Genomic DNA, 17,562 nt, shown 5'->3' on the forward strand with positions numbered 1-17,562 from the left:
GCATACCTTCATATACGCCCTAAACAAAATTGCCTTCCATTTGATTCAATTTATGCAATAACCACCTGGCAGAGGGAGCAATCCTCAAAACAAAGCTCTGACTCGTACTTGAAAATCTAAATGTATAGGTATTTCCAACATTGGTAACTGATTAATCCATCCCAAAACTCGTTTATTATGCTGAAATCATCACCGTATTTATGTACATCATTATTGATGGAATTTTGTTTTCTTTCATCTATGATAAGCCTCCATCTATTCGACAAAACACAGATATATACTTCAAGGGGAAGATCTTGATAGATTACACATTTGCATGAGCGGCCTATGCTCATGTGCATGAAGAGCAAAATATTACGTTCTGTATTATGGGTCTATATTTTAAGAGAAATTGTGAAAAGTCATCCTGAATACTAGCTATTGGAACCATTTTCTATAATGATAATTTCATGATCATGAGGTACCTCATGAATCTTAATTCTAGGGCATCCTTGTATCACACATCATTCCAGCAGCTCTCGTATTTTATACGTCTTTATATCATGATGGGCTGTATAACAGAAATTCGAACTGATCCCATTTGTTATCTATACAGTCTTTCGTCTTTTTTAAACAATGCAAAATAAAGGACATAACGCCAAGTATGCTGAAACAGTGGGTTATTACTACCGTTATAAGCACCACGAGTAAATACCATGCAAAACTAAAGCTGAAAATGATTGAACACTTAACACGGAACTGAACATTACTTTGATCTCAGGTGATTTGCTTCGTGTACTTGAAGTAAAGAAATTTAGTTTCCTTAAAATGCTGTAGTGTGGCATGTAATTCACTTCTATAATTATAATAGGATAAGACATATATTTTGGTTAACATTTTGTACCATTTTGTTGCGTTTATTGATTTATTATCTGCTCAATTTGAAAACTGATGCCATTGAAAAGACCTTTGTAAATTTCTCTTCAGATTCCGGTGGGGAATTCTTGGACATGATCTATATAAGAAGAAACAGCCCAATCTATCTTTATCTATGACGCTACACTCCTGGATCCCTAATTTGTCTTAAAAAAATTGTCTTGATAAAAAAAAATGCTTGAAAGGGAAAATCAATCATAAATGAATAGCACAATTCATTCATTTTTAACTTCGGGCTGGCAAACAGACAACTCGATAAAGACCTTACAGACCTTACCTTACAGCTCGTTCGGGTTTACCTAGGTCCCTCAGTGTGAGGCATCTCTAATATCTACCAGAGAATTGCTAATGCATCTTCCGGTATATTTTTCATCTTCCAATCATGGATGGTCTGGGATGCAGCTTAGATATATGTCAAGCTTATTCTTAAACACATCTACACTCACTCCTAATATGTTCCTCAGATGCGCTGGCAACGCATTTAATAGACACTGCATTGTCGATGGTGGTGCGTGGTAGATTAATGTCCTGTGTGCTTTCCTTAGTTTTTCTGGTATAGTTTTGAGAACTATTAATCTACCTCTGCTTGTTCTTCCTGATATTTCTAGCTCCATGATGTTTTGGGCAATTTCTTCTATCTGTTTCCATGCCAGTATTATCTTGTAGCGTTCTCTTCTCCCTTCTAGACTATATAATTTTAAAAACTGTAGTCTTTCCCAATAGTCAAGATCCTTAACTTCTTCTATTCTAGTTGTAAAGGGCCTTTGTACACTCTCCATTTGTGCAATATCCTTTTGGTAGTGTGGGTACCATATCATATTGCAATATTCAAGTGTACTACGTACATACGTTTTATAAAACATAATCATGCGTTCGCCTTTTCTTGTTTTCAAGTGACGTAACAACATTCCCATTTTTGCTTTGCATTTTCCCAATAGTGTTGCTATTTGATCATTGCATAACAGATTCCTATTCAGCATGACACCAAGGTCTTTAACTGCGTCCTTATTTGTGATTGTTTTGTTTTTAGGTCCCCTATATGCATATAGCATTCCTTCTTTATCTCCATAATTTATTGATTCAAATTTATCAGAGTTAAATACATCCTATTCATATATTTTGTTACCATGCTTTAATTAATGAACACTGGAAAACGTGTCACCAATTACAATGTACAGTGCTTATGTGAATAGAGTAAAATTAGAAATTCCTTCTCATCCCAAACGTTTTAATAGTTTTAAGAATGGGTAGGAAAGACAATTAAACGTCTGAGACTGAGAGGTTCATTATATACATATCCCAGAAATGAAGAGGAAAGGCATTTTTCTTGAAAAAAAGCCTGAGAAAAGTTACAAATATTTCCTTGTTACAAATTAGCATCAAGTACAAAACAGATCTAAAACGATCATTTTGCGAAAGACTTTATATTATGTGAATTCATCTTTCCCTGTTTATCTCATTATCAGAAAAAAAGAATGTTCTGCATTTTGTGTTTCACATCATAGCATAATAAACATGCATTATAAGACACTGAAATTGGCATCATTTCATAATTCCATGTGGTGTTCAAATGTATAGCCCGGCTGGTAATGGACTTCGCTCAGAAATAAGCATTACCATGACAAATAGTAAAAAAATTGAAGTGACAGTTAAGTTGGGCCAGCATTAACTCATAAAGCAGATGCCATGCCTCGTATTTTGCATACGTTATTTCTAAATATTTGTGTTCGGTTTTTAGCTGTTATATACTTTTATAACTTAACTCAGCTTTGAAGTTTTTGAAAAGTACAATCATTAATATCTTTAGAAACGGACATATCTAACTAGTGTTAACTGTCTTCTGTTATATTAAGGGTATCGAACAGGTCTCAGACTTCAACCTAAATCGTATTGCAATCGAGGTAGGTGTGTAATACATGAAACGCGGTGGTTGCGGTGTGCTTGTGTTTTCTGGGACCCGTCCCTTGCTAACATGGACGAAAAGCCAGTGACATAAATGACATCATCTCCCTTTCTGCCAATCATCGGAGAAGGAAGAATGATATTATAACAGTTTTGTGTACTTTGGAAAAATAAGTAAGCACATAAATTAATCCATTTTGTCCTTATTATCAGTATCAGTGCACATACCTATTTGTTTCAGAAGCTTAAAGTTCGTTCTTTTTGGTCGTCGGTGAAGAAAAACTTTCTCCTAGTAAGAAGAATTTTTGACTACTGGGTAACCAGTCAAATCCCAAAATTGACATGAATGATTTAGAGATGGAAAAGAGTTTGATATCCGTTTTAATTTAAAGGAGAATTCGTTCACGCTAATCATGCTAATCTCTCTCTCTCTCTCTCTCTCTCTCTCTCTCTCTCTCTCTCTCTCTCTCTACTATACATATATATATATATATATATATATATATATATATATATATATATATATATATATATATATATATCTATCTATCTATCTATCTATCTCACTAATCTATATATATTATATATATATATATATATATATATATATAATATATATATATATATATTATATATATATAGTATATATATATATATATATATATATATATATATATATATATATATATATATATATATATGATCTAATAAAAGGAGCCCATAAAAACACCAAAATGTAGAGAGAAAAGTACTATATTTCAGAGACTGCTGTCTCTCTCTTTCAGGTATATGAATGAGAAAAGTTTACAGAAAAGGTGGTATTTATACCAAGAGATCCGTCCACAAGTAAGCCAATTTAGGTCACCCCCGCTGATAATCTTCCTTTAATCTTCTTAAGCGTTGGTTGAATGAACACTGCGTCGACGACATCTGAGATCCACGCCCCTTTTGAGATGTTCATTACCTGCTTCTCTTTTATTAAGGCCGATTCCATCATTTGACTCTTGTACCGGCAGTTGCTGCTATAAATTACATGTGACATATTCCAGTTTATTCTATGGTTATGTTTCATTTATGTGGTTGAAATATATATATATATATATATATATATATATATATATATATATATATATATATATATATATCTATATATATATATATATATATATATATATATATATATATATATATATATATATATATATCTATATATATATATATATATATATATATATATATATATATATATATATATCTATATCTATCTATATATATATATATATATATATATATATATATATATATATATATATATATATTTATATATATATATTATATATATATATATATATATATATATATATATATATATATATATATATATATATTTATAAGCTTATTAATTGCATAATGTTTTATCAGATTAGATAACAAATCAAAATCAAATTATAGGGCACAACACACACTTTTGAAAGTTCAAAAATAAATGGTTCAATAACTTGGTCATTTCCATATACGAATGACATGTTGCACTGAATGTGTAAACAAGTGAGTCTGTTCTCGACTCAAATTGCCGAATCCGAGTAGCCTAAAAGACTGACAGTGGCAGGATACTGTAGGTTAGCCAAGCGTAAGCTTACATATTTTCTAAATTTCATTCGTTTTTACAGTATTTCCTATAAGTAGACTACAAAAGCCCACATCTTAATCTCAAAATCACGCACATGAACTAATCTTGCATACAAACTTGAAAATCCTGCACCCATTCCTTAAAATCCTGCATACCTTTGAAGAGTAAAATCTCCCACAGGCCAAATGCGAGATATTTGGGTGAAGTTTATTTAACAAAAGTTATTCAGAATGTCATGTACTGTCATAAAATGAGTCTCCTCCCTCTATTCCGATTTTGATATTGATACATTCTGGCATAGTTGCTAGCTGTGAAGAAAAAGTTTTATCAAAATTTTTTAAGGGTCTTGGCCTGCCGACTTAAAATTGTAATTTGTCCTACCTTATTTTTTTCAAGAAATATTTTTTTGTATAATGTTTGATTGTGACTGTTTTATTCCAAAGTATTGACTTTTACTATATTGCTGACCAACATCATGAAAATTCTATAGGCCCATAGCCTATTTTTTTTTTTTTTTTAACGAATGGTAAAAGGTTTATAATATTTTTTTTAATACAACCATAGGGCCAGAAGGCAATAATTAGTCTATCATGACCTTGACTAAGTTAAGAAGTTTTATTAGCCACAGCTCTAATTTTCAAAATAGTTCAATGGTACTTAGTAAGCAACTTTAAGTAACCACTGTGCATTAGCCCTGTTTTATTGTTTTTTGTTTTTGTTTCATTAGATTATGTTAGAATTATTTACAGTAAAAAATGAGAGAAAATATCTGTTTCAGTATGCTAACTCAGTAGTAGTATTCCAAGCTACATTTACATTGCCTGTATGTAATAGTTATCAATTAACCAGATTTGGTGATCATGTTGCTCTTGTTTTGCTGAAAAGCATGCGAGATGGACCAGACGACCCACATCAAGCTCACAAACATAACACTGAACTTGATAATTAAATAAGATAGAAATTCTTATAAAGCTACACAAAACAATATTGGTTGATTCAAGTGGCAGCAAACTTGCATCCTAAAGAGAAATATGTCTAATAAATCAAGAAACCTGCAGAAGGATGAGAATTCTATACAACTAGAGACAAATTGAAAAGCATCCATTCCCAACTTGGCGGCCATTTAATATGGAAGCTGGCCAAATCCACAGATGAATTATGCGAATACATTGCTTGGCAAATGTTCCTTGGACATTTTAAGGGTGCAGGAATACAGTGTGCAAACTCCTTTTAGCAATGACAGAAAATATTCGTATGAGAGAGAGAGAGAGAGAGAGAGAGAGAGAGAGAGAGAGAGAGAGAGAGAGTGGCTCCCTTGCATCAACAAGAGATTAAGTACGAATGTCAGTAAGCAAGTGATCATTAATCAAGCTGCCTGATTTGAATTCAACTGGCAAGAAAGGAAGTAGGCCTATATGTAGAGCAGCTTTTCCAGACATGAGAGCAGTATTACAGGCAATGGCAGACCAAATTATAAAGCTGAAATTGCTGGGATGAAATGAAATTTCATTATTTCTCTCATGAAAGACGAATGGGGAATCGTTACCCAATCACAGCGTTCTATGCATGACGGTTTTCCAGCCTGCATGCCCAGGCAAATCAGGGGAGCCGTGACATACTACATGAAGACATTACACCCGCGGATGGTTTATAGACTTAATAGGGCAGGCTTATGTGACAGGTGACATACAATGTCCAACACAGTACTTTGTGACTTCGTGAGACAGCGAGAGATTAACTCCGCGCATATTGAAATATCTGTTTAAGCTCAGACCGTAATGTTATACTGCCAAATGAAAATTCCTTCTTTTATTAAGTATTCGATTTATGTTTTTCTAAGTAAAGGCAGTTCGTATCTAGTTAGAAAAAAATTACATTGCTGGGGAATGAATATAGTCTTGAATACAGCCAAAGGGGTCATAGGGGTGAATACTGCTAAATGGATTTTGCGAAATACACGAAAAATTTTTAACATCATTCGTCCTCCTCCGATGATTGGCAGAAAGGGATATGACGCCATTCTAAGTCACTTTTTCTGGGCTGTGATTGGCCTAACAGCCCCATGGTATACACTTCGGGCATATGCTTCCCGCGTATCACAAACGACAGGTCCGAGAAAGTATACGCGCATTCGCATAAAAGAACTCGCTACTATAGCTTTGGAGAGTTGCGTTACGGCTGCCGGTCCAGTAATTAAACCATTGCTGTTGTCTGGTAAAGTTTTAGACAAAAATAACACGATGAAAAAGGCAAATCATTAAAGGTTTGGGACTATGTTTCATAGTCAATATTCTAAACTTTCGCAAATTTTTTAAGCTTTAGCCAAAAGTATGTTTGAAGGAATTTTGGCTTACACCGATTCGAAAAGGTTTCAGGTGTTAAAAGACCAGCTATTTGAGTCGGGTGACTGAAGTTATAAGTAAAAATTGCTCTGCATTGTTACTCTGTGTTTGGGACGGGATATTCGTTTGAAGAATTGAAAATAATTACCGTAAATAGGTATTTTATCCTTTATCCTTGTAATAACAGAGAAAAGGCATTTCCTTAAATAATGGTTGAACGTCACACAATAGGGAAATCGAAGTACTAAACTGGGCAAACACAATAAATTAAACTGGATTAATGAAATGAAACAAATTCAGAAAAAACGAAAAAGATAAAGATTGATTGATATGAATTTGGAGCCCTTTTGTGAATATTCTGAATTAAAATAACGGTAATAAAAAATTCTTGAAAGATGATAGGGAGATTGTAAAGTACTTTTGCGTGATACAGAGAGAGAGAGAGAGACAGAGAGAGAGAGAGAGAGAGAGAGAGAGAGAGAGATGCTCCCCAAAACTCAATTTCTGTATTCCATTCATTTCCGAGACACGTTCAAGTTTTCATTTGGATTGACTTCCAGTCGTTTGAGGGGATCAGCTTTTTTTCGTGACGCAATATTTTACCCAATCACAAAATCTTTTGCATCAATACGCGAAAGAAAAAATCAAGGTGCTCGTGTAAATCCAATGCTGTGTGCAATTCTATATATAAAAAAAGGCAAGATTGTATCATCTAGTATCGCCTACTGTGTACGCTATCAAATAGTTAACGAATATTACACTTGGTGTTCAGTATTATGCGAGACACCATCATGCATCATATTTCCTTTATAAATTAAAACTAGAGCCAAAATAATGCAGAAATATACTATCTGATGTTGGCATGGTAGCATAACCTTCAATGAAATAAATCATTAACGGAATATCTGGTAAGAAAATAATTTGATATAAAAGTAGAGCCTAGCCTTTATATCTTCACTCATCAAATGGTCGGCCTACATTTACCCAGGTTTAACTGAAAAACAAATAAAATATTTTGAGGTATTTTATCAATATAACAGAAAATCGACCTCCGAAAAGTCCTTTTAGATTCTAGCGGACACCAGGCAGGCTCACGAGGCATTCAGAAACGGAAATTGAAATCCTTTCCTTACACATCAGATATTTCAATAAAGTTTCGTTTGCATAAACACGATTCTTTTAAAACGTTTTTGTGTTGGTTTGCGAATAATTATCTTATTTTTCATCTTGTCTCACCATAATTAATCAATAGTTACTTGCTGCATAGCCATTTAAGAGGAGCACTATGGAAACCTCTGAACATAGTGCCAAATTCCTCAACAGACTATAATGTTCAGCGGACTGTATTCCATTCAGATTATTGATAATTCTCGAGGAGGTTGCAAGAAGGGAACCCGAATGCGCAACGTTGCCGGTCCCCCAAATTCTTGATGGTATGTCCACCGAATAGGGAATAGGGTAACACGTCTGCAAGGTGCGCGGGACTTCATGAACGAACCAGCACGAGAGTTGATATGCCTGGAAGCCGGATCGAGCCAAGAGCCCGATTTTAGCCTCTGTCACTTGAAGATAAAATCATCAATACTAGTCCGTGGACAACAATCCTAAAACAGGATAACACCAAGGTTGCTTGTAGAGACGCTGTCGACTCCTTGGAAAAACTCCCGCGTTTGTGCAGAATCTGTCGAATCAGTGGTGTTACTTGATTGAAGAGGTCTTCTAGTGCATTTGAGGTCCACTTACAAACGGTAATTTGTTGGGGAGGCACTTGTTGCCTCTTGAATGTTCCTCTGATGAATATACTTGAAGAACAGAGCAAACCTGGCTTGGAAACACAGCAACATCGAGATGGGAAATTTGCAGTTAAAATGGTGGAAATACAGTAGCCACTATGGTTTCCTTTATCCTGATAAAATTTAAAGTGAGAGAGACTCCAATTTCAATTTTAAACTATATTATTGAATCCATGTAACTACCAAATTAATTAATGAATTTAAAGTTGCATTTCCTAATAAAATTGAGTGACGAGGCAAGAGGACGTGGCGAGAGGTACCTTGTGTCGGTAATGGAATGGTTGGCTATTACATCATAACACTCCTATTTGCTTATGGTGTTTGAGCACCTTGTGGCGGTTGTGTAACTGATGCTGGGTTACACGAGTATTGAACTGAACGATTGCACTCGCTTGTGGCAATAGGTCACACACGTATTTAATTAAACGATTACACTCGTTTACGGCAATAGGGCTGATATTAGTATTACAGGGAAGAAACGATGCATAATAAAGGGAAATATGATTATTTCTGTTAATTCAATGGGACGAAGGCGAAAATAATCTTTATAATAAAAAGAAACATTTATCCCCTCTTTCTTATAAGAAAAAAAAAAAAAAAGAGAGAGAGAGAAAAACTCGAGAGATATTCTCTACATATGTTTAGTCGTTGGTTTTGTATTTTCCATAGACACATCTTCTAATTATAAAAAGTGACGCCAGGGCTTGCAAGAGAGGTACACATTGCTTTAGTCATTGTGCTGAGGAGGAGTTCTCTCAGCTGCATCTAGACCGCTAATGATAATGGCGTGTACTTACGCTGCATCCAGGTTATGTTGTCTGTTACTAACAATTGTTTGTATCCGCTAAACTGGGTTCCCCACCAATCCGATTTTTATCACAAACTTTGATTATTTTGTTTCCTTTAATGTTTATCGATCTTGGCATTGTCATCAAAGTGCAAAATTAGTGTTTGTAACTTTTAGGGCTTCCTTGTGCAAAATAAAAAAGTTTATATGTATAAATATATATATATATATATATATATATATATATATATATATATATATATATATATATATATATATATATATATATATATATATATATATATTATCAATATGTAATTCTGCTGTCGTTTGGGCTCTATCATTCAGTATATTAAACCGTATTTCACAATAAGAGGAGCAATACTGGCATAATTTTGCCTTGATCTTCTATCAAAATAATCCGGGAGCCAGAAGGGGTCAAGGTAGCTGAAAAGCGAAAGAATTTTTTCTTGTGTTACATTACAGTATGCACATCATGGGTCAATAAAGTGAAAGTCTGTAGGGTACGCGCAACTGCAGGGGCTTGCGCCTGCCCAATCAGAATAAGACCATTGAAACCTCAACCAACCATACAAACGAGGCATGTAACGTCACGACGTTGAAAGTCGTTACAGACATTTCATTCTGCAAATGAAATAATTACAATAATATTTTTATCCTACTTTACAGAGAAAATGTCAACAGACCTAAATTAAAATTAAATTACACTTACATTACGACTTACAAAAAAACAATAATAAGTATATTACAACAAAACCAATCAAAACAGAAGTAACAAATTTGAATATGAATCGACCAGTAAATTACAAATGGAATTGATCAATCAATACAGTTACTTATTCCAAGCTATTTAGTTGGTGGGCGCAGTCTTATTCTAAATTATTAATGGCGATCTCGAAAGAGAACCGCCCAGCTCCAGGCCTCAAGATCAAGTGTAAAACAACGATTCTTTGGGCAGATTTTCGCTTGTTAAAGAATTCGTCCAGTACCTAGTTTGGCAACTAAACGACCCCAAATTTAATAATTGGCTAGTTCAATGGAAATAGAAGACGCGATTCGTGTCTGTTTACACTCCGGAGCTTTATCTCTGGTTAATTTTTGCTCTGTTATAAAGTATACACGTTTTTTCATGAATATTTAAAATTCACGTTTGCACCTTTTATGTAACAAATTTTACATACTAGAATTATAGATAAAACTTGATCTCATTTGATAAATAAGCAAGAACATGGAACTTGAATTGTTTTTTTTTTTTTTTTGTATTTTAATTTATTTTTTATTTTTTTTTTTACTTTCTTTTTTTTTTACTTAATAAGACAAATGAAACAAAACCCCCCTCGACAACATATATAACAAAAAGTACTCAATTAGATGAAATTGCACTTTTTGTAACAAAATTTTACGTTATATGCAACTGAAAATCACACGTATGTTACTGTAAATGTCTACAAATCAGTACGTTCATTGTTCCTCAGAATGACAACCAAATCTCTGACCGACTTAGTGACAAACTTAGATTTTTCATCAGACTTATACCGCACCGATGACTGAACGTGTTATATTATCAGACGACTTGTTTTCAGAAACAACTTCGCCCCAATGCCTCTTGTTACGCACGGGATTAGTATCTCTGATTATTACAATATCATTTATCTCTACTCCCCGGTTGGAATCTGACCACTTTTCTATGGAAGAAGAGCTAGAAAAATTTGATCATACCTACTTTTCCACCAATGATTTAAAAAAAGTCATTCAGTGCGAGTATTTTTGTTGTGGTAACTCTATTTGCTCCAGGTGGTTTTTAGCCAACTCGAAATCTAAAAGTTCACTGATATCACCGCTTGATCTACCCAAATAAGGTCATTTGGACGTAGTAATCTCACAGCGTCTAATTTGGCAACATTATTTCTATGAACACCTAAAGGCCTATCATTTTATCATATCAGCAACACTGTACATTAGTCTCTGCAAACGCAACTTGGTAAATTCAGGTTTTCTCGAAGCAGTGACAGCTTCTAGAGTATTCTTCACAGTTCTGATCATCCTCTCAGCTTGTCCGACTGACGAATGAGCTCCAGATGGTACGAAGTTCCAGGTTGTTGTTTCGGGATTTGTCTGAATCTTTGCCATCTTGGTATGGTTCCAAAGACTCTCCATGACGTTTGCAGCACCACGGATTTGCGAACCAAGATCTGCAGTCACAGACGTGAGTTTTCCGCGGATTCTAGTGAAAGCATCAAAACCTGCAAGGAAGCAGTTGGTATCATAACCTTCAAGGACTCTATGTGGGCCGCACCAGATGCACGACACACGATGACCAGAATCCAGGCTTTACCAGAATTTACCTGGTAATTTCTGGTGAACGGACCAGCTATGTCAATGACCACATGCTCGAATACTGGTGATCGCACGAGTTGTTCCACCTTACGAGGAGCGATCTCTACTTGGGCGATCTTCTTCCGTAGAAAGCGACAATATGGGCACTGCGACACAACTTTGCTGACGAACCGTTTACCGTTGAGGATCCAGAACTGCTCACGTACTAGGGCAAGAGTAGTATCCGCACCAGAGTGCTGCGGTTGGTGACATTTACGCACCAAGATCTCTGCAAAGGGTTCAGAGTATGGTATAATCGCAGGCGGGTATGATACAGCAGCACCAGTACGACCTAGTGCTCTCCACACACCGTCGGCGTCCAGTATTGGGTTCAGTGACTTTAGCTTATGTTCCACATCTGATGGTAGCGACTGCTGAGCCTGTTGAATAAGAAAAAAGTTTGATATTACTAACTCACGCTTGGTAGACACAAATGTATCATTTTCAGCAAACCATCTCGAACGTTCTGCTTTCGTCATACTACTGATGGCAACTGGAGTAGTCTTCACTGTTCTCTTCAGTCGATCTCTGAAAAATTGTGAAGCATTTTCCATAAATCTTATGATTCTAGAGATGCGACGTTTAATCTTCATCAGGCTGTCATTTTTTTCGACCGTTATGTTAAATGTTTTTAGGATATCAAGAATAACTGAATAATCTTCATTTGTTCCACCATCAATCTGGACACATAGTGACTTGCATCTTCCAATGGTCATCCGTGGATCTTTTATTCTTATGTCCAGATCTTCTTTTTTCGCATGAACTTCATTTGCATGTTTGATTGGCCATTCGCTGATGTCCTTCTTCATGAAGTCTGGACTTTTTGCCATCTGTAATCATTTCCCATTTCAGATGGGTTAAGACCGTGTGACGCATCATCGGCAATGTTGTTTCCAGAGTCCACATGGTACCAATCGCGAATATCAGTCAGAGTTTGTATTTCACTGATACGGCTGGCTGTCCACATGTTGAACTTGTAGGGCTCATGACGCAGTTGTCCCAGAACTATGGTGCTGTCAGTTAGCAGCATTACCCTTTCAAAAATGAAGCTTGATTTTTTGACAATAGTCTGTTGCATTCTGGCACCCAGCAGACATCCAAGTAACTTACCACGGGGGATCGTTAACGTCGGAATTTGTGGCCAAGGTTTTGCCTTTGACATGGCAAGAACAGATGCTCGCTCGCCATTTTCCAACTTCCAGTTGTAGTATGCGACACATCCATAGGCAGTCTGAGAACTATCACAAAAAATTACTAGAGTGGGTTTGCCAACTGCAGTTTCCGGTGTAAGACAGCGAACAAACCTGACTTCTTTTAGACCGTAGATCGAACAAATCACTTCTTTACACCGACTCCGGGTTGTAGGTAGGTCATCATTACCATCTAGGATCGGATCATCCCATTCCCGTTTGAGGCGGAATATTTAACCTAGTTCGTGCTTCAGGCAGATGGTAACCGGAGTTGCAAGTCCCGTCAGATCATAGATGGTTGCTATGATCTGTAGATAATTTCTTCGACTGAAAGTGTCAGGGAAGGCATCATCAAAGTCTTCTAAACTGATATCTTCCTCTGATCTAATGCCTCTCCTTTTCTTTGAGAAGTTAATCCTACCTGAAATGGAAATTTCATCGTTGGTAGAATGATATATTATACCCAGGATCCTTTCCTGCTCTGGTGTCCGTCGCACATTGTCAGGTACATCCGGGCACTTCTTTATGTTGGCATCAATATCACTTTCACTTCCACCAATCATGAAATGCTTTATGATGAAGGATGCCTCACTGAGGACAATGTTGAGTTCCTTAGCAAGTTGTAATGCCGTGGAAACATCATCAACACTTGTAGTACCATCATCAACATACAAGTTCGATTTTACGAATTCGTATACCTGTGGGTACTTGTCTTTGAATTTCTCAGCTATGATGAGCATTGGTACACTGCATATACCACCTGCCGGAGTAGTTCCCCAGGAGTTTCGAAGTAATCGCAGCGTCTTTACTTCTTTTTCTTTATCCAGTTGATTCCACAAAAGGCGGTGCAGATGAGATTCTTCTGTCTCAAGGTGAACAGTGAAGTATGCTTTATTTATGTCCATTGCAACCGGTATTTTTCTTTCCTGGAACCTTAACAGCAGGGTTGGAATTGGCGGAATCAAATTTGGTGGTGGTTCCCACAAGGAGTTTATAGCCTTGCCTTTAAATGGAACACTTGCATCAAATATGATTCTGAGTGGGGTTGAGGAACTATGCTCATTGAAGTGTGCGAAATGACAGATGTAGTAGACTTTGCCACCATTCGATTTCCACTGCACATCCTCCTCAGCTGTAACCTCTGTCATATAGCCGTCGTTGATCAACTTTTCAAATTCTTCTACATACCAGTTCTTTAAAGCTTCGTTTCTGGACATGGTACGTGTTAACGAATTTAGGCGTTTGAGGGCAATAGGTCGATTGTCCGACAAGGTACGGAAGCTTTCCTTCCATGGTAACTTGCAAACGAATATCTTCTGTCAGGGTCGTAGGTGAGACAACTCTTGTATGTCTGTACTCTTCGCTCCTCTTCTAAGTTTATGCCAACCGCATCGCACCAATGACAAACCTGACCATCCTCTACTTCACACATATGATCAAACACAGTCTCAGCATGGTCTTATTGAAAGAACAGACTGTCCGCCATTTTCTGCAACCTGCTGCACGGAGCCATTGCTCCGGGCTTATCTGTGGAAACTTCCCCTTTCAGCCGTTCAGCATGATTTACTGCAACTGACTGCAGAAGAACAGCAGAAATCTTTCTATTGAGGAGCTCCGACAGCATCACACTTGGTTCATGAGAATTGGCAGCAAAAAATGTCTCGTGAGAACCATGTAGAATGAACCCGAAGTTAGTCTCAGCTAAAACAAGGTTTTCTCTTGTCTTCACTGTTCGCTTGGAAATATACTGGCATGATTGTCTCCGATGAGCAACTCGATGTCACCGTTGAACAGGCTCTAAAATTTCTGATGGATCGACATCATTTTTGAACATGTCAGCAGCTGCATGGTAACTGCCTCCATCAAGTTCACCGATGTAATCGACACCAATGCAATCAACTGCAGTCACGAAGTTACCTTCTGCATCGTAGAGTGGGATGCTGTACAGATCAGCCGGTCCCCAATCTTGTGGCTGGCTCTCCCCAGCAGTCCTCATCATTAAGTTCTTGATTCTGGATACTGGTTTGATACAAGCTTCCCTTGCCACCGAGTTCAGAATCTGTGAGACAGTGGCTCCCAAATCATAAAGAACTGAAACCTCAAAAAGATTCCCTTTCCTTTTCATGAAGGCTGTATGACTAGGTCTCATTGTGTTCTGGCCTAGATGATGACGGAGTTTCTCGCAATCAACAGGACCATAAACCAGGCTTGACGCAGCTAGCAAGGCAGCATGCAATAGAGTATGATGGTTGTCTGGCATCTTGCAATTAACCTCCTGACAAACGTGCTTATTTCTGCACTGATTTGAGGGGTGAGAACCAAAGCACTTTTCACAACGGTTATGTTCTTTCAAGGTTTCTTTCTTTTTTATGGATGAAAGACCTAGGAAACAACTCTGCATTCAGAAGTTTGGTGATCAGCCATAGAATGAAAAACACACGATTGAACGGAAGATGGGGTTTTAATTTTTGGCTTCCTGGTTTTCGATTCCTTCCAACCGTTACCCTTTTTGGGCGTTCCATTCTTGCCAGGCTCGACACCTTTCAAACCGCTGTTACCAATGTTTCTGTCCTTACTGCTAACTGATAATTCTTAACGACCATCGTCGGCTCTTCTCTGAAAATGTAACTAGAATGAGCTTCTGCTCGCAATTTAGCTGTTTCTTCGATTGAGGCTGCAGTGTCGGCCATTCCTAAGAGTAGATCGAAGGAGGCTTCAGCATCAAGGTCGTCTGCCAGAATTTTTCTGTCGATTCTCCTGCGCAGTTCTACTGGAATTTTTTCCAATACAATGGAAAATGCCGACTCACCTAACGCAGACGTTCGGTTTACCGATCTCAGGTCCTCTTTAGCGACAGTAAGTTCCGTTACCAATCGACTAAGACCATCTGCATCAGACTCGCTAATGTCATGGACGTCCTTGAGGACTGCGTCACGGATGGTGTTTCCCCTTCCGTAAATGCAATCTAATGCTGACCATGCTTCATCCAAGCTCGATTTCGACTGAACAATGAGGCCTTCTCTCGAGTTTTCTCGCAATGCTTCTCTCAGTCTTAAAAGCGCCATCTCCCCAGACATCTGGCCCTGAACTAATAGCTCGAAATTTTTCTTGAATCTTTTATACGATCGAACTTCACCATCCCACGTCAGACAAGAAAGTTTCTTCAATTGGACGAATGACGAATTAGATTTGCTGATCTCATTAGCATGCTTAGGAATGTCGTCTTTTACCGATAGCTTTTCCATTCGTTCATTTATCTGCGTCCTCAGCTTGTGGAAGGTAACAACCCGCCAGCACGCAATGTTTTCAAAGTTTCGTCACCCAACGTCAGATTGCCCCTGCAGAGACTCTTTTCAAATCACTATATGATTCCACGAAAAAAAAAAAGAGTGTTCAATGATAAGCTTAGATCATCAACAGTGGCGTTCTCTGCATCTGCTAAGATGGCCTCGGTGTCCAAACTTTCAATAGTCCAGGTCTCAAAGGCAATGCCAAATTTCTTCTGAGTCAAAATTTCACTTTCCTGGGAGGCATGTTTACGAGATTGAACATTAACAGTAGTACAACACTCGAACGATGAATTCAGCGACCCAGTTATGAGAAATGGAACACAAGAGGTATTGCTTCAAAACACCAACGTTGGGTCGATAACTGATAATAGCCACTTTTCTAGACGACGAGTCATTGACGGAACCAACTAGTTAGGTATTCTAACATTCAGCTTTCGCGAACTAAACTCGTTGACACTTTTGTTTGCTGTTGTTGACAATGAAGTAATTTATGAGTTGACCTTGAGGACAATTTACATACCACAAGGCACAAATTGGAGCGAACTTACTTTAAAGTTTCCTCGATTCCGCAGAGCACTTGGAAATGAAATGTAGCGCAACTGCAGGGGCTTGCGCCTGCCCAATCAGAATAAGACCATTGAAACCTCAACCAACCATACGAACGAGGCATGTAACGCCACGACGTTGAAGTCGTTACAGACATTTCATTCTGCAAATGAAATAATTACAATAATATTTTTATCCTACTTTACAGAGAAAATGTCAACAGACCTAAATTAAAATTAAATTACACTTACATTACGACTTACAAAAAAACAATAATAAGTATATTACAACAAAACCAATCAAAACAGAAGTAACAAATTTGAATATGAATCGACCAGTAAATTACAAATGGAATTGATCAATCAATACAGTTACTTACTCCAAGCTATTTAGTTGGAGGGCGCAGTCTTATTCTAAATTATTAATGGCGATCTCGAAAGAGAACCGCCCAGCTTCAGGCTTCAAGATCTAGTGTAAAAAAACGATTCTTTGGGCAGATTTTCGCTTGTTAAAGAATTCGTCCAGTACCTAGTTTGGCAACTAAACGACTCCAAATTTTATAATTGGCTAGTTCAATAATGGAAATAGAAGACGTGATTCGTGTCTGTTTACAACCTGGGGGTGGGTGTGGCTGTAGGAGAATTACCTGGAAAAATGGCCTAGGTCAGCTCAGGATTGAAACGTTCGAAACCTGCACCAAAATCTTCCTTATGATTCAAACTATCAAGAATTGCCAATGCCAGACATTTTTGGTGGGGGGTACCCCCTGC

At 37.2% G+C, this 17,562-nt stretch overlaps 1 protein-coding gene across 1 annotated transcript in view; it reads left to right on the forward strand.

Moving 5' to 3' along the window:
* LOC135209005 (uncharacterized) overlaps nt 1-11,461 on the forward strand; it is a 19,136-nt gene extending 7,675 nt beyond the window's left edge. The window contains exon 4 of the mRNA XM_064241543.1: nt 11,382-11,461. Coding sequence (XP_064097613.1) covers nt 11,382-11,461 — 80 coding nt within the window. The remainder of the gene's footprint in view (nt 1-11,381) is intronic.
* Nucleotides 11,462-17,562: the final 6,101 nt, after the last annotated feature.

Source organism: Macrobrachium nipponense, chromosome 11, assembly GCF_015104395.2.
Source record: "Macrobrachium nipponense isolate FS-2020 chromosome 11, ASM1510439v2, whole genome shotgun sequence".
Lineage (NCBI taxonomy): Eukaryota > Metazoa > Arthropoda > Malacostraca > Decapoda > Palaemonidae > Macrobrachium > Macrobrachium nipponense.